Source organism: Galendromus occidentalis, unplaced genomic scaffold, assembly GCF_000255335.2.
Source record: "Galendromus occidentalis unplaced genomic scaffold, Mocc_1.1 scf7180000076600, whole genome shotgun sequence".
Taxonomy (NCBI): domain Eukaryota; kingdom Metazoa; phylum Arthropoda; class Arachnida; order Mesostigmata; family Phytoseiidae; genus Galendromus; species Galendromus occidentalis.
This window is the reverse complement of record NW_003804589.1, coordinates 145,126-165,668: the sequence shown is the minus strand read 5'-3', so window position 1 is coordinate 165,668 and position 20,543 is coordinate 145,126. Positions and strand designations below refer to the sequence as shown.

The following is a 20,543-nucleotide window of genomic DNA, read 5'->3' as shown; positions in this document are numbered from 1 at the left end:
CAGCCCGTCGCGATGAAGCTTTCATCTGGGGACAGCGCCATCGCTCGCCCTTTCAGACAGCCTTCGTCCAGAAACTTGTGGACGCACCTGCATGAGGGAACGCTTATTCATGGTTTCCGATTGAGTTTTTGTCCCATGGAACGGTCTGGGGAGTAAGTGATATCGAATTATTGTTTTCATTCGATTTTGGAGAAGTAGAGCTCACCTTCTGGCGGCGATGTCCCACAAATAGACGTAATTCCCTCCATGCGAGTACATGTGACCATTTCTGGTGAAGCACACAGAGGACACTTCTTCGTTCATCTTGAGGGTTGCGATTTGCTGCTTCGTGTCAGCAGAGATTACGTACATATTGCCGAACCGTCCGTGAATCGCCATGAAACGACCGTCGGCGCTGACATCGAATTTTTTCATGTGAGTCAACTCGTGAGCTGCGTTAAAAAAATCGCATGATGCGTTAGAGCGAGGACACTCTCGCGGAACGGAATCAGATAGAAGCAAGAATCCAGTTCAGCATGCTCATCACCTTTCGGGAACGTCACTTGGGTTCGTGCTCCGCTCATGAGGTCGTAACAATGCAGTGTCCTATACCGAGCGCTGCCACACATCATTTGCATTCCGTCGTAACTCAATTTCGCGCAGGAGATCTCGAAGTTCTTCAGATACACACTTTGAATTTTGTTACACTCCTTCGCAGCAACGCTGAGGAATGTTATCGCCCCGTTTCTGTGAGCCAGCATCGCGATCTCGGACGACGGGTGGAAAGCCAAGGAGGACAACGGACTGCGCTGGAAACAGAACTTATTCATTTGCGGGCAGCGGGTGAAGTCGAGAGTTCCTGACCCGAGCGGTCGCCCTGAGGAACTCTTATCGATGTATGTCGACGCTTTTCGGAGGAGCTCATCAGCTTCTTCATCTCGGGTTTTCTTCTCAGCTTTGATAGCCCACTGAGGCCTCGAGAATATCTTCTCGTGTTTCTCGCGGAGCAGAGCTGTCATCGTTTTTTGACCGTCCATAGAATCATTCCCCCTGTGAAGGAAATGAAAGACTAATCATCAATAATTCCGGGGGAGTCTGAATCTCCGAGATTCCGAAGAAGAACTGTAAATGTGTCAGAAGGAGCGAGAGCTTTTAGGGTATCAGCATATTTACTTACTCTTCAACCAAGCGATTGTCATCGTCATCCTCCCATGCCGGGACTCTCTCCTCAGTCGCCGCATCCTGGGCTACTCCGGATTCGGCTTGGAGATCGTTCTCAAGCTCCAGGTCGGATCCTGAAGAATTTTTATGGATCCTGGGTTTCTGAAAAATCAAACCACACCGAACGATCAGCAACGCAACAACATTGTTGGGGGATGTATGAGGCGAAGAGGGGAGGGCTTGCCTTCAATTGCTCAGCAGGTTCTTCTTCACTGTCGCTCGCTTTCAGGTCTCCCCCGAAAACTATGTCTTCCAGATTGATTTCATCTTTGTCTTTCTTTGCTTTGCCGCCTACGGCCTGAATGCCGGATTTCTTCGTCCTCTTCTTCTTCCTGGGTAGTCGTCTCTGCACTTCCGAAGAAGCTTCCAGCAGATCAATACCACGCACTTCGACGATCTCCTCGTCGGACATCTGAAAATTCTGTTCGCATTAGTTTTGCTCTGGTCCGTGGAGATCGCTCCCTCCGTGGGATGGGCTAGAAACTGGGAACTTCATCTCCCCATCGAATTCCTCTCGAGTATTGGGTTCTGACCACTGTGGATGATTTCGGAAGCTCAGACGCACTATAGACCTATCCTGCGCCGATTCGAATACTGCACACTGCTCAATGATCGCGGGGGAAGGGGGCCAGATTTTGTAAACACACGTGCTCAAGCAGGCAGCTAGAAACAGATCTGGCTCCTCTCGCTCTCCGCGATGCGGAATTTTCAAAAACTGAAGGGAGGAGCAAGACGACCGGCCTACGCTAAGTGGCTCATGCAAGGTCGAAGCAGTCCGACTCAGATTCATACGGATGCTCCGAGAAGAAAAAGCCTTCGCCTCAGTGGTGGGGTGGAGTCAGACTCGCAATTCTCTGATACGGAGGTACGGCGTTCCCCGCAGAACGGCGGGAGTGGTATATTCAAGATACGTGACCGTTGAACGGGGGAAGGGGCTGAAAAACTGCGAAAGTGAGCTCCAGATCCCAGACTTAAGCGAAGTTGAGGGCCGAGTAAGCTCAGGAAAGTGATGATGACGATTATTGTCTCTGCTCAAGCGCAACGTGCAGGTCTCCGTCCTTTCAATTTTTTTTCTGATTGACGCTGCGGCATGGCGGTCGCGGACGATGATAGGCGATGGATTATTATTAGGGATGAAAATTTTTCGCGGAAAAATTCCGCCAAATTCGCGGAAATTCGCGGCCCCGTTGAAACTCTATGAGGAGTAGCCGGAAATTTCCGCGGAAATTCGCGGAAAAATGGCGGTCCGCGAAAAATTCACATCCCTAATTATTATCTATAGTAGCGCGTGGGATTCTCGACACTCTCAATCATCGGATCTCTCGCTCTAAGCTCGACGTCTATCGAGAAAATTGGAGAAGGCTCAATGATCTCGGATTCGGGCCACTCGCGGAGGAGGCTACATAATCGAAAACATGTATCATCATAGGAAACAAATGGGTTCTGCTAGAGAATATCTTCCTCCGAGAAGAAAATAGTCCGGATTATGTCGCATTTCGAAGAAATGTCCGGATAGGACGGTCCCGGGTGGCTTGAGCGTATGACATGCGAACGGACGATCCATTCGAGCGTGTAATGATACCAGCGCGAAATTCATCTGGGAGACGACAGGCGAGCGGATTGGTCAGCTTCCTCAGAGCTTATGGACAGTAGCGCGACCCGAAGGTCAAACCCCGGACCTGATCCGCTCGAGTGTATCCATGCTCCGTAGAGCACTGCGATTTCGAGGCCTTCCTTCCCGCAACCTCCATCCCTCAGGGAAAAATCGGACCAAGCGTTGTCTCAAGAAATCGTATGGTCATCGTTGCGGATTTCCAGAGGTTCTGTTACTCCTCCTCCGCAATCTTCTCTCGCGATAATAGGATGACGATTGAGGTTGAACTCTATGCTATGAGTTGCTGAGGACTCTCAGATCCCAAACCGTCGTCGTCAGTGGGGCGTCATCGCGCGGATCGCGCGGCCGTTCCCCGCGCGGACGGCGTGGAATTCTACACGGCTCTGCACGCGAAGGCAGGGAGCAGGGAGCTTGAAAAATTGAGAGTTCAATTCGATGACTCTGCTCCGACTCGAAAATCACTTCAGAATCAGATGGTATGCCGCGAAGTCGGTAGAGCGAATTCTTCCTCGTGAAATGATGTGGGCGGAAGCTTCACGGAGCCCGGCGGCGCTGAGTTCCAGGCTCCGATCGGATCCGGTGAAGACATCGAATAAAGACTCCAGCTGGAAAGATGACCGAGCAGACGAGAACAACTGCCATCTGAAATTTCACCGGGGAGTAGTCTCTCAGTTGTCTCGAGGCTCTCCGTCTGCTTCGGGAGCGGCGAGAAATTTCAGGAAGCCTTCGCTCATTTCCTCCCTGCCGCCGCACCAGCCGTATTTCAATTCGAGGAAATTATTCAGCTGACTTATTGAGAAACATTCTCTCATCATCTCTGAGCGGAGCTTCCAGCAGGGCGTATCGGAATAGAATGAAGGAGTACTCGTTCCACTCGCCATTGACATATGACATAAGAGACACCGACAAGGCCCCCTGGGGATTCCGTAAAACCTCGTATGGACCGCTTGCTATTGAGCGACGCCTCTGACATCAATCATCTCCCTGGAGATATGATCTGAGCTGCGAGGATCCGAAATGCGGCACAACCCCGCGATTCCTCCATTTAGGACCCTTATTTCCCGAAACGATATATCGGCTCACCTCGATGATCGATTTGAAGGATCTGAACGCGCGGACTCAGTCATAATCGTTTATTCGGTAAATTCCCATTCCGATGCGGTCCTCCGAGGAGGAACTCAAGGGAAGAAAAACTTTTGAAACATCCCCCAGAACCCTTCTCTCACTCGCCAGTGGCGGTCGACATGATGGGACGGCAAAAGTGTGGGATGCCATCCCCTGGTGGGTCGGTGAGTCGTCGCAGAATAAACGGATTCGATTGTTTCCTTTCGATTCGAATGGATGCTCGAGTGCAGATTGACTGTAGGAGGAAATGCGAAAATCCTTGTACAAGATCCCGACGGAGGATTATGCGCACGGCCGGTGAAATGCATGAAACACAGGTGCACAGCATGTTCCAGGAGGGAGGAAGGTACTCTATCCTATTTTTTCCCAAGTCCCTTGTCCCCCTGCGATTTCCACTGATTTTCGCCCCGAGCTCTTTCCTATGACCGGGCTTTCAATCGATATCCGGATGAGATATCTGGGAGAACTGGAGCTCCAAAGTTCCTCTGGCAATTCTCTTTTCTCAACCTCCTTATGTTTTGAGACTAATGCATTCCTCTGACTCGATGGGAAGGTCACAGATTGTGGGATATTGAGGAACTATTTGGATTTATTTTTCAGGGAGTCGATGAGGACTCCGACGGAGCTCAGCCGGAGCAGAGCAAGAATCCTAATACCGACGCATAGGGGGGGCAGGCTCCAAGTAACAAAAAAAATTCACGGTGGTAATGTCTAGGACAGTACCGTAGAGTTGGCGTGAAAACGTCTTTCTAATCCTCCCCAGAGGGGCCCATGAATCTCCGAAGCGAGAACCATCGCGAAGAGAACATTAGGTACGGGAACCTTAATCTAGCTTCCGTGGCTACCGATGGATCTCTATATGGATGACAGATTGTGCCGGAAGCCTCCATTGGCGTTCCTGTGATATAGTCAACTCTTCAACAAACGAAAACCCAGTGTACCGATTTCTGGAAAATATTTAGAGCTATGAGGGGTCTCCGAAGAGGAGTCTTAAACGAATTGGGCCCCGAGCCCCGAGATCAATAGTTTATTTGAATCATTCGTTCATTCTTCTGTCACAAGGGCTTGGATCTAGGCGATGCACGTTGGACTTCAATCTGGAGGGAGAAGGACGAAAGCGACATCGCTTGTTCCTTCAGCGCGCTCCATGCTCAGCAAGTTGGCATTAGTGTTCGCTTCCTTAGCCGGGCCGTTCGTGTTCCTATACGCCGTTCGTTTCCTTTCGAGCTCCAGCCTCATCTTGAGGACTGCGGATGAGACAACATTATCAAGAAGAGGATACTCCCTCAAGCATAGAGACACTCCGCCGCCGTGGAAATTGCCATTCGCCAAAAGTGATATATTTGGTACATCGTCGTCGGAAACCAAATGAGGGAATGAGGCTTGAAGCTAGATCTGTACAGAAAAGCAGACACCATGTCGGGTTGGGTCGAGAAGGTGTGACTTCTGCCCAGCTTGGCACCCTCCTCGGTGTCCTGTATTCGAATCCATACTCTATCGGGTGCGCTCCATCGTGGCCTATCTTTTTGCCTGTGACAAGTCTTCGGGTTCTGATTCACCGACCAGGAAAAATGTTATTTATGCGTATTTTCAGCTTCTGAGGGGTCCTTTCAAAGCTATGGAGGATGTCCAGAGCGACGACCTAACTCCGCCAGAATCAAATCGTAGAAACCTCTGTTAATTTACTACCAGTGGTGACGAACGAGAACACAATCCGTGCCGCATAAGCGACGTTACACGCCTCCTTAGTTGGACAAATTTCGTTACACAGAGGACGAAGTACACTCGACCGACCCCTCAAAGCCATACTAAAGACGTTTTCACGTCAAAATTGACGAACTGAAACATATGGAACTCCGCTTGGCTACTGATTTGATCTCGGAGGGCGAACGCTCTGCGTGTCATTGTTCCCGATTTCTGTTCCTACCTCCTGATAAGTAGGAATCCGGAATGCGAGTTCTTATTTGTGGTCCGCCGCGGTATCAGGAATGCTTTGAATCATCGGCGATCCGCTCCGCGGAGGAGTCTTGATCCTTTCCGCGCATTGATGCCGAATCATCTTGATGATTCGGTGCTTCATCAATATGGAAATAGAAATCAGCGAGCCGCAGTCATTGTATAGTTCATGGCGAAAGACGGATGCTCGTGGCATCTCGGAGATCCGTCATTGTCTTGAGAGGTTTCGGATTTCGGAATCGCGAGTCGCAAGTCGACCGGCGTGTGGCGTTGTTCGGGAATCCCGAACCAAGATCAGGAGTTAAATTCGATCGTGCTTCAATGCACAAAACGTCGGGATCGATTCCTCGATCCGTGCAACTGGGCAGAGGCCGAGAAATCGGATACATCCCGACTACAAGAGCGAAAGATAGCGACAATCTAAGAATATCACCGCAAAGCTCGGCTAAATCGTGCGAGCAAAGAGTTCAGACCCTCCAAATCGATCGTGGGAAGCACTCCAATGCGAGAAGAGCCCTCGCTGCAGCGGATGTGAAATCGATAGACGCTCCTCTTAGAGTAAACGCGTTGAAACTCCTGGAAAAATCCTCGTGGGGGACTCACACGACTTCGCACCAAGCGAGCTCACCAGGGGCAATCTGAACGCGGCGCCGCCTATTGGGAAAACGGTCCACGGTGAAAACCTGATCTCGAGAGCGCTGCAACAGACGAGAGAACCGCAATCTCCATTCCGGTCCGACTCCTGAGGTACAAGAATTCATGACGGCTTCGATTATGAAGCACACTACGCCGCTGGAGAAGGCGACGATCAAGAACTCGGTCGGGAAGCTATTCCCCAATCGTTTCGAGACGTTCCCGCGCGCTCCGAGCGTGTTTAGGAATGTTTGAAATTCCCTATTGACTTTCTTCCTGTCGGTGCAGCATCCGTATCTTTTCTCGAGGTAAGATTCCGTAGAAGAGATGACGTCCCTCTGATTTTTCCGATGCAGAGCCTTTATAAGGTCGAATTGAAGTAGTATCAAAGCGTACTCATTCCATTCGCCGTTGTCAGCGTGACCGGGCACAAGCTCGCATATCTTCAGGCCAATCGAGAGCTGCCGGAGCAGATCAGGAACTCGATTGTCTATTATCGGGAAAATTACTCTTTTAACATCGGTCTTCCGTAAGCGGATACGATATGAGTTGGGGAGATTGAGAAGGCGTTGCATCTCCGCGAATTGGAGCCGAGAGCCGCAGACGATTATTTTCGAATTTGCTTCTGCCTTTGCCACGGTGATGAAACCGGTGAAGATCTCGATCGGCATGATTCTGTAGAGTTTTTGGCCGATATAGCGATACCCGATGAAACACTGTTCGATTTCCGCGACTCGCGATCCGACCGGCACACTGATTGTTGAGGTCATATCGTCCACAAGAAAAAGGGAGAAAAACATATTTCCTAGAATCCACGAGTAAGCCGCGATGGTGACGCTGCCTTTAATTCTCTCAATAACTTTTCCAGAACTCGAGACTGCACAGAGAAGACCCAGGAACGCATCGGTGAATGATGCACCACTCAGAAACCAGATTGAAAAACCTAGTAGGGTCATCATGGTGAGGGTGGCTGCATTGAAAACATGTCCGCGATTCTCTGAGGTGGATTCACGTTCGTCGAAACCGTGAGCGGTCACGTCATTGTCTTTGAAAGATGCCAGTTTGGGTGGGTCTCTTACGATACGGTTGGAAAGAAAGAAGTCTTGAGAGGTGTTCAAGCAAGGCTCGAGGTCAGTGGAGAAATGGATTCTATACCCCCAAGGGCTATACCGCAACGCGTTCCTTATCATTTGCCTCTTGGTGGGCAAATGGGGACACGCCTTCGGATTGTCGGGGGAAAACCAATCACGGAGACATTCATCGATCCGGTGTGTCTTCTTGGAATCTTCAAAGTTTATCTTGAAGCCGAATGGAATCTTGCGGAATGTATTCATGATGTAGGTAAGCACCGGGGAGGATTCGATGTGAGATGAAGCATTCACGAAGATGATTCCCTTGAAGTAGTTCGGGAAGATCTGTATCTCTTTCCTGACGATGGATATCCGGTGCTCACCGCGGGCAATGACGACCAGCAAGTCCGTGGCGGATTTCCCGCGGGGAAGTTTCGAATCAGCTGTCATCAAAGCCTGCGCGAGGTTCAGATCACTGAATTCTGCGGTGTTGTTGTAGCAGAAGAAAACCGCTCTGCGCTTGTGCAGGGAGTCTCGATCGTGACCAAAGCTGTCATCATCAGCGAAATTCCTGTGGTCCCTCGTGAGAACCAAATGGAGCGATGTCTCGAACCAGAGTCTCAGGCGGCAGTCGACGAATTCTATCTGCAGATCGTTCTTCGACGCGAGCTGTCTCTCTACACGGCTGACGATCGAAGCGACGATGCTCTCTTCGATCTCGTTCGTTTCGTAAGTGGATTTGAAGAATCTCCAGGGGGGGAGCTCGGACCTTATCGGGTCGAGGAGCTCCGTATCGAATTTCTCTGTCGTCCAGAATATCTCGAACAAGAAGACCGCTGCAACGCAGCAGGTGCCGCATCCAACATACCTCCAAGATTTCCATATCGTCCGAGCCGCGTCCATGCTCAAGCATAGCACCTCCGGAATGACAATGAGCTCTTTTCAGTCTTGATGGACTCCGATAGTCTAGAGAAGGATGACGTATCTCGGGAAGGCCTCGACGGTTTCCACCTCACAACCATGGTTACGCGTAAATACCGCTAAAAATTAATCATGGGAATCAGCGATGCTCGGTCTCCGACGGCGCCCTCGAGGAGAACAGCTCGATGAGGGGAAAACTTGGGGCTTTTAGATCCAGCGCTCTGCATTCGATGCCCCGCCGCAACAACGCGGATGCACCGCAGACTGATCAGGTTTCCTTTCTGCCTCAATCTCGGCGATCCGCGAATGGCGGGTACACATCTTGACTGAAAATCGAAACTGATTGAAGGAGCTGGTTGAAGGAGTGTCGGGCTCCCAATCGCAGAATCGGCTAACTCCGTAGCGAAGGAGTTCGGGTATTCGGAGGGAGAAGACCTGGGAGAGATATCTTTCGGAATCGGGCTGCCTTGGTTACGGACTTGATCCTGCTGTAGACCTCCATTCAACGAGCAGATGAATGGAAATGCGCACTCGGGTGGCTTCATGGGGCGCAGGGCGCAGCTGTTCAAATCGATGGTTGCTCCGAACATTTCGAAACCTTCCTCATACGCCCTCAGAACTGGAAGCTTCCATTTTCTTTTCGGAATTTCGAATCTCAAAGAAACGTGCGCTCGTTGCCCGACGGACCCGCTTCGCTTCTAATCAAGAGTTCAAGTGCTTTGATGGAGCTCCTCAGTTCACGGTGTGCTCGAATGATTCTGCTGTTCTCCTTGTCGCTGATTGATCACAATTCTTTCGCAGCCCGGCCTGGCAGGGGCATGAAAATGAAGCCAATCAATTGGAGCGATCCTTACTACGCTTCAAGATTCGATCAGTGCAAGAAGCTGAGGATATTCGATCCTGTCGAAACATTCAGGGCGCAGGGTTTTGCGGCGTCCGTCTTCAGGAAATGCGGACCGCGGAATGTTATTAAAATCGCAACGGAGTTCAAGCTTCCCGCTTTCGGTCAGAATTTTGAGTTTTCATGCTTTTCTCCTCATTCATTCATGTTCCCAGTGATATCGCAAGCTCCTCACCCCCGAAGCTCCTCTGTGGAGTGAGTTTAAACCCGTTAGAGTCCTCTCCCAGCTTTAAAATGAGGAATCGTGTAATTATCCTCCCCTGATCCGGTATCTTTGCAGCCCTCGTCGAGCTCGCGAGGCTCCTGTGTATGTGCACGAACATCGGATACGCTTTCATTGCCTCGAATGGCGGCCTGATAGTTCCAGAGTCGACTCCCACATCGATAGTTTTCGATTTTCTCGGGCGGATCGTATCAGCTTGGAGACTGCTGAACCACACTTCTCACTGGAGATATCGCGGAAGGTTCTTCGATATGGGATCCTCTTTGGCCAGTGAGCTCTTCAATGCGGTCGCGCCATGCGTTTTCGATAAAGCGAAAGTAACTACGGCGGACGGCGATTACATTAAGCATGCCGTCAGCCATGCGATAATCATACTTCTCTAAAAGCCGCGGAGGTCGATCGAAATCTCGAATACTCGATTTGCACCTGAGAAGATGCGATACATATGAAGTTCGCAACGAAAGACGGGGAACGTGGCTGACCACTCATCAGCATTCCTCCGCCTAGTTCCGGAATAAAATTAATGTGTTGCGTAAAGAATACCCAGAACCAAGTCCTGGAAGTTGTGGACGGCGGCGAGAGCCCGACATCCATTTTTGCGTCAATCACGTCTCCTGATCCATACCGCAGCGGGGACACACTCGATAAGGTTCTAGCAACACTCGGGCAAACTTGGAGTTTTTGGAAATTCTCCTGCTGGTGGGATCCCTCGTGGAGCTTATCCACCTGTGCGAATGTTTCCGACCTTGATTACCGTCCTATCGGAGACTAGACGCTAGACGCTTCTTCAGTCTATTCAGCCCTCGAACGTCGATGGATTCCAGATGATTCATCTTTTGGCCGCCCTGTTCGGCTCAGACGCATCGGAGAAAGATCATCGGTGAGATTCTGTTCATGTTGCTCTACTCAGCTGACAAGTGACAAGCTCTCACAAGAGCTCTCTGTCTCTTCTTTCAAAATCTCTATTGCTCATTTCTCGCTGCTGTGTCGAATTGCTCGGATCCAACAACATTGCGGAGCTCGGCGATAGCTACGTCCTCGACCATAGGAATGAATGTCCTCCCGTCGACTCACTCCCCTGATCAGGTGCTTCAGCGCGGCCAGCTCGGTTTGAACAGTTGTCCATTGCAGTAGCGCGAGCCGGTTCCGTGCGCCCGAGCCGTGCCCGTGACTTCCGGGAGCAGATCTCTGCCATTGTATTCGTGGATTCGGTCTCACGGCTTCAGAACGCTCGATCTCTCCGTCTTCCGTCGACGACAGCCCCAAGAACAATCGCGCGACCGCGTCCGCGACCGGCACATTGGCCAATTCCATATACGTGGCGGAGCGGTCTGTTCGGCGGAAGTCCCGGTTCCGGGTGCAGCAAAATCGACGGACTCCAATTCTCCTGACGTGTCGTTCCTTCGGTCTCCCTCAATGTTCTGAAATTCCAGTCTGCTTCGTAGATTTCACGTAGTTGAGGTTGCACAAGTGGAGCTCACCGACGAACGAACTCGACTGAGAGAAGATGTACTCATTATGGACGCGGCTCCACGCAATTTTCGCGTTCACCCTCAGTTCACTGACGGCAATGACTTTCTTGTTTTTCCTATCGACCGCCTTCCACCAGTATACAACCGATGTCAAACTGGGAACCGGGAAAGTTGTTGTGTGAGTTCCAGGCGGAACATGAGCCCTGTTGTGTCTCCAACGTGATAGAAATTCCATGTCAGAGTATTTCGAACCGACTCTCCTTCGATGAGTCCTATAGAATTATTTCCGACTTGTCATGAGTAAATTCGAATGAATTTCTCTCTCGATACAGGAAAAGTGTTCCGGATTATACAGTTTCACGCGATGAATTGGATCTCGGAGTGATTACCTTCGACATCGACGCTAACCTCACCGATCTCTTCAACTGGAATGTGAAAGAACTTTTCGTTTACCTCGCTGCCGAGTATCAAACCAAAGACAACCAGATCAACCAGGTGAGTTTCCGGCCCGAGCATCTTGCCCATTCGCCTCAGCCATATGTTGGCTTCAGACTGTGAACATCCGCGCTGCATTATCCGTGCTCGAGAGTTCCGCAATCATCACTCTGGAACGAGCGGAAACTATGAGCTATATCGTTTTTCGTTCCAGGTTGTCTTATGGGACAAAATTATTCAGCGAGGGCAGTCCGGAATCGTCAGCGCAAAGAACGTCCACAGTAAATACTATTTCTGGGACGATGGTCGAGGTTTGCGCCAGACTCCGGTGAAACTTTCATTGAATTGGAACGTCATCCCAAATGCAGGACTCCTGCCGAATTTCGCAGGGCAAGGCGAACACACGTTCATATTCCCCGCAGAGTACGCTAAAGGCGCCCGAGCGTGATGATGTGTATATATTGAGTGAATTAGGGATACTGTCAACATATTGGTATTATATTTAGAACGGAAACACGCAGCTCGAGGAGAGGTTTATGTTTTCGACGTTGAATAAATTTCCACCGGAGGAGTTTGTAAGAAAAAACTGCTGAGTATAGCGTTCCTGTGAAGGATTTCGCCGAGACCTTCCATGAACATCCGAAAAATAGTTTCGTTCATCGTCCCTAATCAACGAACTTGTGCGTGTAGGAAAAAGATTCGATTCTTTCCTCTCCATTCAGAGATTGAAACGATAATTTATTTTGAACGACCACCGTCAGCGCTCGATTCAGTAAACTCGTTAGTAACCTCCATTGACCATCCGCCCTGTCTTCGACTAACCTTCGCTACCGACGGGCGGGACCAGGACAATGGTTGACTCGCTCAAAATTTTCACTGAATCGCGGTTTACTTCATCGAGCGCTGGCTGTATTATTTACACTCGGTATCACACTATCAACGTCATCGAGTACGCTTCCTGTTGACCTCCGCCGTCAGCTCTTTGACGTGCTCTTCCAGAAACTCGATTTTCTCCGTCTTCCGAGCCAGATTCTTCTGCAACTTAACGATTCGTTCAACGAGAACCCGCTGGTCCAGCTGGAGAATTTCCTTCCCGTTAGACTTGGGAGCGCTCTTCGAGTCTAGCTCGTCGATGTGTTTGCGGGCTATCTGGAGCTCTTTGCTGAGCTGCTTGACATTCTGCTCGCTCTTTCTCTTCACCGATAGTTTCTCGTGTTCAAGTTCGCGCACCCTCCTCTGAGTGGTATCCCGCTCACGTTCCGTGTCAGCCAGTCTGATTTTTAGGCATTTGCATTCGTTGCTCGTGATTCGCAGTCTTTCAGATGCATCCGCATAGCCGCGATCGAGATTGAAGTTTTTCTCCTTGAAAGAGTCTAGATCTTCAGTCAGCAGCGAGATTTGTGCTTTCAGCTGCTCGTTCTCAGCCTGGCTCTTGAGAGTGCGTTCTGTAAGCTGCTGGGTGAACTGCAGACTTTCAGCCTCACGGTTCGGACAGTTGGCGTGGTCCTCGATCGCTTGCTCCAAGCCTGCTTTCAACCTGAAATCACGAATTTATTCGGTTAAACACGGAACCTGCCATCGACGGCGATCACGGAGAAAACTGCAACGCTGACGCGAGTGCTGCGAGCGACTGCGATGATTCCCGCGGAGGGGCTTAGCCACTCAACTCACCTTTCTATTTCGATCTGCGAAAGGGACAAGTTCTCGTGGTGGGCTCGATTAGCGTCCTCCAAATGAGTAACTCTGGTGTAGAGCTCGTCTCGTTCTCTCTGACATTCAGCCAATCGGGCTTTGGTTTCCTCCAACTTCGTCGAAAACTCAAGGGATTGCTCTGTCGTTGTCTTCAGTAGTTCCTGCTGTTGCTCGGCTAATAGTTTATCGCAGTATTTTTCGAGGTCATGTAAACGCTCCTGAGCTCTGGACTTCTCGTCCGTCAAGCGGTCGATGATGCGCTCCAATTTGTTGAGATCAGAAGCCCGAGCTTCAAGCCGCGAATGCAGTTTCGCATAATCTTGATTCAGAGCGCGAACCCTGGTCACGTAAACGTCTCGTTCCTTAGTCATATCACATAATTTCTTCTCGGACGCTTCTCTACACTTTGTCGCCGTGATCGCCTCGTGTTCGCTCTTGGCGTACTTCATCACAGCGGCCTCCTTCTCTTTTTTCATTCGTTCTAAATCTCGGACGAGCAGCTCTTGTTTCCGAAGAGTTTCTTCCTTGTCTTTCTGGAAGTGAGCGGTGTCGCACATTCGGCGTTCCTTCTCTTCTGCTAGTTCGGTGGTCACTTCGGTGAGACGTCGCTCCAAAGTCAGGAGCTTCATCTGCAACTGCCGATTCGCGGAGTTCTCATCCGACGACAGATCTATATCTGAATCCGATCGCATGGAATGACTCTCAGTTGTGCAGCGCGATATCCGTCCGTTCAGAAGGACTTCGGTTTCGGAATTTCTCCGCGGTATGCTCAAGCTCTCGACTTCCTCGTCGGCTTCGAGCCCGACTTCGGACATGCCATCGTTGGACGACGGGGATTTCTCGGCACTGCTGGGAGCTTCAGTCGCGTATCGCTCATGTTTCCCCTGTTGTGCTTGCTCTTCACACGACTCCTTCAACTCGGGCTCGATGTCCGAACGGTTGGAGTCATCCTCGAGGTCCGTGTGAGCTTGGTTGACACTTCCGGCTAATTGCGAACACATCATATTGGAAGTTGAGCTATCTCACTGCTCATAGAGAACACTTTCCGCATGGAATATGTTTCGCTAATTATTAGCCACGCTATCGGAACTTTGCGCTAACTTGGGGCTTTCGCGCAGGTGGTCGGGATCTGCTGTCGGCCCCGGGAGCCGATTCCGCCACGAGAAGTGAGAAGCTCACGGCGCGCATTCATCGATGTTCCCCTCGCAGAAATCCATTCGGTATCATTGGGGAGGAAAGCACTGGATTCGATCGGTCCGGTAGGGGAAGCTCAGCGAGGTTCCCGTTTACTCCTGATTAGGTTGGTCACTTCCAGGGGGCGTTGGCAACATGGCGCGCAGCGTGAACACTCCGAACCCGGATATGGTCAAAACATGGAATGATACCAAGGAGTTATTCTAAACTTCATGAAATATCATCCACTTTCCCGAGGCATTCCGTTTGTTTTGGAGAAGTCTCAGCTACGGCGGACTCCTTTCGCTCCAATTTGAGTCAGCGAATAAGGGCCCAACCTGTCACACGTGATGGCTAACATCCATAGACTATCGGTTGGGCAGCAACAGCGGAGGCGGCGGCTACACAGACCCTCGACCGCGAATTCTCGCCTCTGAATTCTCACGATCAGCCTTGGAACTGGAGCTCTTGGCTCACGACTATGTGGACTAAACCATGGAGAGCGCCCCGAAGAAGGGGCTTGAACACCGGAGCAGCCGATTCCACGGCGTAAGCGGACGCCGACACAAGCAAGCTGAAAAATTATGGGGACATGTACTTTTGGAATGTATGTTCTGGTCTCTGGCGGTGGTGGCACCCTCGGGGAGAGGGCGGTCCCCCTACCCGAGCCCCAGCGTCAGGCGGGCTCCGGTGTCTCCGTGAAGATAACAGATGTTGTTCTGCCATGCCTGATGAGTCATGAAACTCATAACGGTGACTGACTGGGAACCAACAGATGATGTTCTGCGGTTCGAATCCTTGTTCAGAGCTTGGGGATCCCCATGTACCCCGAATATGCGGGGAATGATCTAGGGCTAGGGGATAAGAAAGAGTGCACCACTGACTTAGAGGGCCGTCCCAAGGCCAATGGGGGAGACCACGAGCCGAGCAGAGCGAGGGCTCTAGTCATAATAACTTATTCGAGTCACAAATTGATTTTGTTGTGGCAATTGCGAATGAATCTTCTTGATGCGCAGGGCGACCTTCTCGAGACCGAGCCTCAGTCTAGGTCGAGCAAGTGGTCTGGAGGGTAGGTCCCAACACCGTCGACGAGGTCCAACAGTGCTGCCATTGTGTGCGCGTTCTCTCGGACCGGGAGGGCCATGGGTCTTTGATTCGTCGGAGCGCGATTTATTCGGAAGTTTCCGTTCAGGTGACCGTTCGCGTCGCCACGGACAGTGGGGAGCCGACTTCTCACATGGGCCTGGTCAGGACTCTCCGGGAACGAGGGGCTTTCGTCAAACCTCGAAGACCTTGTGAAGACCTTAAAAACTTGGGGTCGGGTTCCAGGCATCGGAGGTTTCCCGGGACCAGGCTGGGAAACCACAGCTTGCGGATCGGTGACGGAGGGGTCCGCAGACTGCATCTGATTTCGTTATCACATCTGAATTGACGATCTTCCCATAGTGGGCTGATTCTCGTGCTGCGAAACCAAGACATGCGATTGTATTTTGCGCACAACTCGGACACCGGCGAATCGCACCAGGTTCGCCGGAAAATCTGTTCGAGAGGAAGAAGCTCTTCCAGACTTTGCAACCTTCCGTCGAAATAGAGGGTGACGATTTCTCAGCGATGACGCTCGGTGGAGTCGCCTCTCACTCAGAGGTCCCCAACGTAGCAGACCCCAACGCTCAAGGTGGACTCGCCGCCTCGGTCATCCACGCCCGACTTACGTATCCCAATCACTCATCCCGATCACCCAGGAGGCTGAAGTGTGGGCGGGGGCTCTCCGTTGGTCCCCTGAGGGTCAACTGCAGCGAATCCCCGAATGGCGGACTTCTCGTCCTGCCCGAACGCAATCACCAATGTATGCGTGAATGTGGACGTTCAGAATACCTCACGCAGACCCATGAGCGATCGAGAAAAATAAACAAATACAGCTTCGGTTTGTGGCAAGCGGTATCCTTCGAACTCATCAGGGTCGGCCCCAAAATGCACCAGAGACTTTATCGAGGCATTCGAGTAGTGCCTCCTTCCGTCTACGATCGATCAGCTCCGCGGACTCCATCACAAAGAGAACTCGAGGCTCGAGCTTGGCAGTGGCTATTGGCAAATGGAAAACTGGGAGTGGATGATCTTATCCGGTAAGAACTTCAGCTAATGACTCGCAGGGGAATCACTGGACCGGAGCGGACTCCGGTGCGGGCTCGTGTGCCTGTGGGTCGTGGGGCAAACTCCAAGCACCGCTCGAAGCTCCGATGGGAGTGAGGAATCTTTGGTTTGTCCTCGACATGAGAATTTTTACGAGTTTCTTCTGTTCTCGCTGCCCAGACAGGGCCGATGGGAGGACGCAGTGATGTTCCTGAACTTCGTCATGTGGGCACATCGCTCTATCAAGCTAGGGATGACGACCAGCATGGCCGAATACGTTTCTACTTCGAGCCACACGACACCGCGCGGAAGACAGTCGATCATCGAGGCAATGATTTCGTGTCAATTCATGCTCCACAACCGTGTTCGTCCTAATGAGTTCCTAGGACTGCCAGTGGAGGAATGCCACAACCCGCTCGCAATCGCCGTGAAAATCATCACGGCAGTGTCAGGAAGGGGTCCGCTCCAAGTCGCTCGGAGTGATCTTTCGTCACCGGTTTCTCCTCACGAAACTTGGATGTTGCTGCAATCATTGCTGACCAGGGTGAACGGAACTCGTAGCTCTATACGGAGGATCAGAGATTGGATGTATCGCTTGACATCGAATGAAAGAAGAGTGCTCCTGCTCTGCGCGGCTGATTTCAAGGGAAGGATACGCCGTTCGATGGTTCCTGTCATCGTTACCATTTTTTACACAACTGTCAAAGGCGCCGTCAAACAAAGCGAAGAAATCGCTTGGTCCTACCTGCAGGTGAGCTGTCATTGTGATCGGTGCTCGAACGCTTGGAGCTCCCCGCGGTGGCGATCGTCGGCCGGCTATTCGATATTTGTGGAGAGATAGGGTTAAACTCAGGAAACTTCTTCCACAGGGAATTATCTCTCGCATGACACTTGCTTTCCGGATCCAAGTCTGCCATTATATAACCTCCTATCGCAAGCTTGGATATTTCCGCGCCTATAATTTGGGTCCGACGAGAAACTGTCTTAATGATAATTACTTGAGGGTGTGCAACGATCTATTGAGTGATTTCCCCCAGTTTCTTTGGCATGACCTGTACTTGTCGCTCACCGAACGTTTGAAGATCACTCAGGAACGACGTAGGAGCTTCCTCAACACGCCGATGGAATCGCGGGTCCCCGAAACGATTAGCGAGAGATACATCGACGACAGGGAATTCGACGAGTTTTCCTTCACCTGATCTTGCTTGTATGCTCTGTTGTTGAGACTAATTATTCGGCGGAAAGATCCAAATGAAATACGTTGTGATGATGAATATCACCGACAACCCCGGGAAAGGAATCGCGATTCGTCGAATTGATCTTAACAACAACTTTTACTACCCGGGGCGTCGCGAAATTAAAAATTTTAATCCTCGCTCTCTCATACCGAACGATGACGAACATTCATTCATCAATAAATAAGTAGGAAAGTAATGATCCGACTTCCTTTCGCGAATGCCTGAAATGCCTTGAAAGAACTTGTATATCCGGTGCCGCCGAGAGAAATTCCGGGCCCGGGAGGAAATTCGGACATGGTCCCCTCTTAATCGTTTGACCGCCACTAGAATATTGATGGATGGAACGGGTTAGAGCAGCAGTTTCACTCCATGCATCTGACAAGATGAGGAAGAATATGGGACGCAGATGAAACCATCTGACTGAAGCGAGAGCTAGGGGCCGCGACGGGAACTCTGGGTCCGGGGTAAGAAGTCACCTGAACCGCCCCCTTTCGTCAGGCCTGCGTATATCTGCGTAGGTAATGCAATACTTGGAATGTCAGGACCATCCAGTCGCTGGAGAATTTCGAAATCACGCGCCGTAAACATGTGCCGGAAATGCACCCTTGCCTGTCGTCGTCAGTTCCTGTCCTACTGCAACCTCTCTCCTCATTTTTGTTTTGAGTCCGGAGATCGGAACAATTTTTGAGGCCCGAACCTGTTGCCGATACTTCATCGAGTGTGGGAATTCCGAACGACCCCGCGGTGGGATTCAGGATGGCTGAAGGTGCGTGTGCATCGAAAAAACTGCCAGTATGCATAATAGTTCTTGGCATGGCAGGTAGCGGCAAAACAAGTTGGGTACAACGATTGGCGGCGCATCTTTACGCGCAGAAAAAGCGGCCGTTCCTTGTCAATTTAGATCCAGCCTGCCACGAAGTCCCTTATCCGGTGAACATCGATATACGGGATACTGTCAAGTACAAAAACGTCATGAAGCAGTATAAGCTGGGACCTAACGGCGCCATCGTCACTTCGCTCAATCTGTTCTCCACGCGCTTCGATAAGGTAAACCATTCTTAGCCGATCGTACTAGTACGCTTCTGTTGAGAACTCACATGATAGGATTCTACCGATAGATTACCGCATCCCGCGCAGTGGAGGGACGTATGGCAGGCCGCGCAATAATCAGCTTGGGTTTCGCAGATGATGAGCCTGCTACAGAAACGTGCCGACGAGCACGAATACATTATATTCGATACACCGGGACAGATTGAAGTCTTCACATGGTCAGCGTCCGGGGACATCATCACGAAAGCTCTGGCTTCAGTATTTCCGACTGTCGTCGTTTATGTGATGGACGTCGTACGCTCCACGAAACCGGTCACGTTCATGTCGAATATGTTGTACGCTTGTTCGATCCTATACAAAACACGATTGCCTTTTGTGATCGCAATGAACAAGGCGAGTATCTGTGCGAGGCCTCGAACATAAATTATAAGACATCGAGAACGAGTATCAGGTCCGGACGGACGACTTTTTGCGATGCGTTTCTCATCGATAAACGCCTCTGTTGCAGATCGACATCGTCAATCACAGTTACGCCCAGGAATGGATGAGAGACCCGGAAGCTTTCGAGGCATCGCTCCGGAATGAGACCTCCTATATCTCGACTCTGGCTTCATCGTTGGGTCTGGTTCTGGATGAGTTCTATAAGAACATCAATTCAGTTGGCTGCTCCGCAGTGTCTGGACTGGGCTGCGAAGAGTTCCTCAGTGCAATCGATCGAGCGCGCATTGAATACGAAGAAGAGTACAGACCGGAATACGAACGAATGCTGCGGGAGGAGAACGAGCGGCTCGAGAAAGAGAAGAAAGTCGTCATTCAGAAAATGGCGCTCGGTGAGACAGTCATCGGAGATGTGGAGGACATTCCTGCGAAAGAACCCGGATCCGAAATTCTCATTCGGCCAAGCTACGGAGGGGATCTCGAGGAACCAGACTCCGAAGAAGAAGTCGTCGTCAACGAAAATGACGCGGACGACGAAGAGCATAAAGAATATGAGTCCTTCAAGAGTTTTCTTATGCGCGAAAAACAGAGAAGAGTGAAAAAGTCCCAAGAGGGCGACCCTGATAAGACGTAGGGAGAGTCCCTTTCTTTTCACACGCTCCTGTACATATGAATGCAAATATCTCTCGTTACTTTGTACCGGGCAGACGGAATATGAAACCTGTTTTCGGAAAAATCGTTCCTTGTCTTCATTCACTACGGGGCAGATGTGAATCGGAAAATATGCGAGAGTTTAGAGGAGTCACCCAATGATTGAGATGGTACCCATAATCACAGCTGCGGAGCTTATTAGGTCTTCCGAGCGGTGGAATGTTGTGTTCCGATCGCGAAGGTCCGAACCCAGGTCGTATAGAACAATAAATATGTTTCCGTCGAATAGGTACTCCTTTTCTGCTTCCGTATCGTTCCCTCAACACACAGTCGTGACTTGTGCGATGAGGACCCTCCGGGCTCCGAGGAGTTTCCCATGCGTTCTCCCATCAAGTTCGCATGGTCAAGAGCAGATGATTGTCCCTGTTGGAGCTCCTGCTGGTAAGGAGCCCGAGAGTCCCGGGTACATCAGCGCGCCGGTTGCCCTCGATTGCGGCTCTGGTTGGGTGGTACGATATGCTTCTTCCCAGCAACTTCCCGAGGTAGCCTTCCTCCATTGCACCCGGCCCTTCCATGAGTTGTTCAGCAGACCCCCTGTGCTGACATTGCTTGTAGAATGT

At 50.9% G+C, this 20,543-nt stretch overlaps 4 protein-coding genes across 4 annotated transcripts; 3 read left to right on the top strand and 1 right to left on the bottom strand.

The window, feature by feature from the left end:
* Positions 1-10,999: 10,999 nt before the first annotated feature.
* On the top strand, positions 11,000-12,137 carry Spase22-23 (Signal peptidase complex subunit Spase22-23). Its single transcript, XM_003739857.1, has 3 exons — positions 11,000-11,294; positions 11,449-11,611; positions 11,766-12,137. The coding sequence occupies exons 1-3, from the start codon at positions 11,152-11,154 to the stop codon at positions 11,997-11,999; spliced, it is 540 nt and encodes a 179-aa protein (XP_003739905.1). The 5' UTR covers positions 11,000-11,151; the 3' UTR covers positions 12,000-12,137.
* A 125-nt stretch (positions 12,138-12,262) lies between these two features.
* On the bottom strand, positions 12,263-14,247 carry LOC100900052 (coiled-coil domain-containing protein 186). Its single transcript, XM_003739892.2, has 2 exons — positions 13,223-14,247; positions 12,263-13,088 (listed from the first exon to the last, which is right to left on the bottom strand). The coding sequence occupies exons 1-2, from the start codon at positions 14,245-14,247 to the stop codon at positions 12,494-12,496; spliced, it is 1,620 nt and encodes a 539-aa protein (XP_003739940.1). The 3' UTR covers positions 12,263-12,493.
* A 2,744-nt stretch (positions 14,248-16,991) lies between these two features.
* On the top strand, positions 16,992-17,974 carry LOC100907498 (uncharacterized). Its single transcript, XM_003739859.2, has 2 exons — positions 16,992-17,297; positions 17,416-17,974. The coding sequence occupies exons 1-2, from the start codon at positions 17,064-17,066 to the stop codon at positions 17,743-17,745; spliced, it is 564 nt and encodes a 187-aa protein (XP_003739907.2). The 5' UTR covers positions 16,992-17,063; the 3' UTR covers positions 17,746-17,974.
* Positions 17,975-18,434: 460 nt separating this feature from the next.
* Positions 18,435-20,008, top strand: LOC100907068 (GPN-loop GTPase 1). The gene is made up of 3 exons (XM_003739856.1): positions 18,435-18,831; positions 18,970-19,227; positions 19,343-20,008. The coding sequence occupies exons 1-3, from the start codon at positions 18,541-18,543 to the stop codon at positions 19,904-19,906; spliced, it is 1,113 nt and encodes a 370-aa protein (XP_003739904.1). The 5' UTR covers positions 18,435-18,540; the 3' UTR covers positions 19,907-20,008.
* Positions 20,009-20,543: the final 535 nt, after the last annotated feature.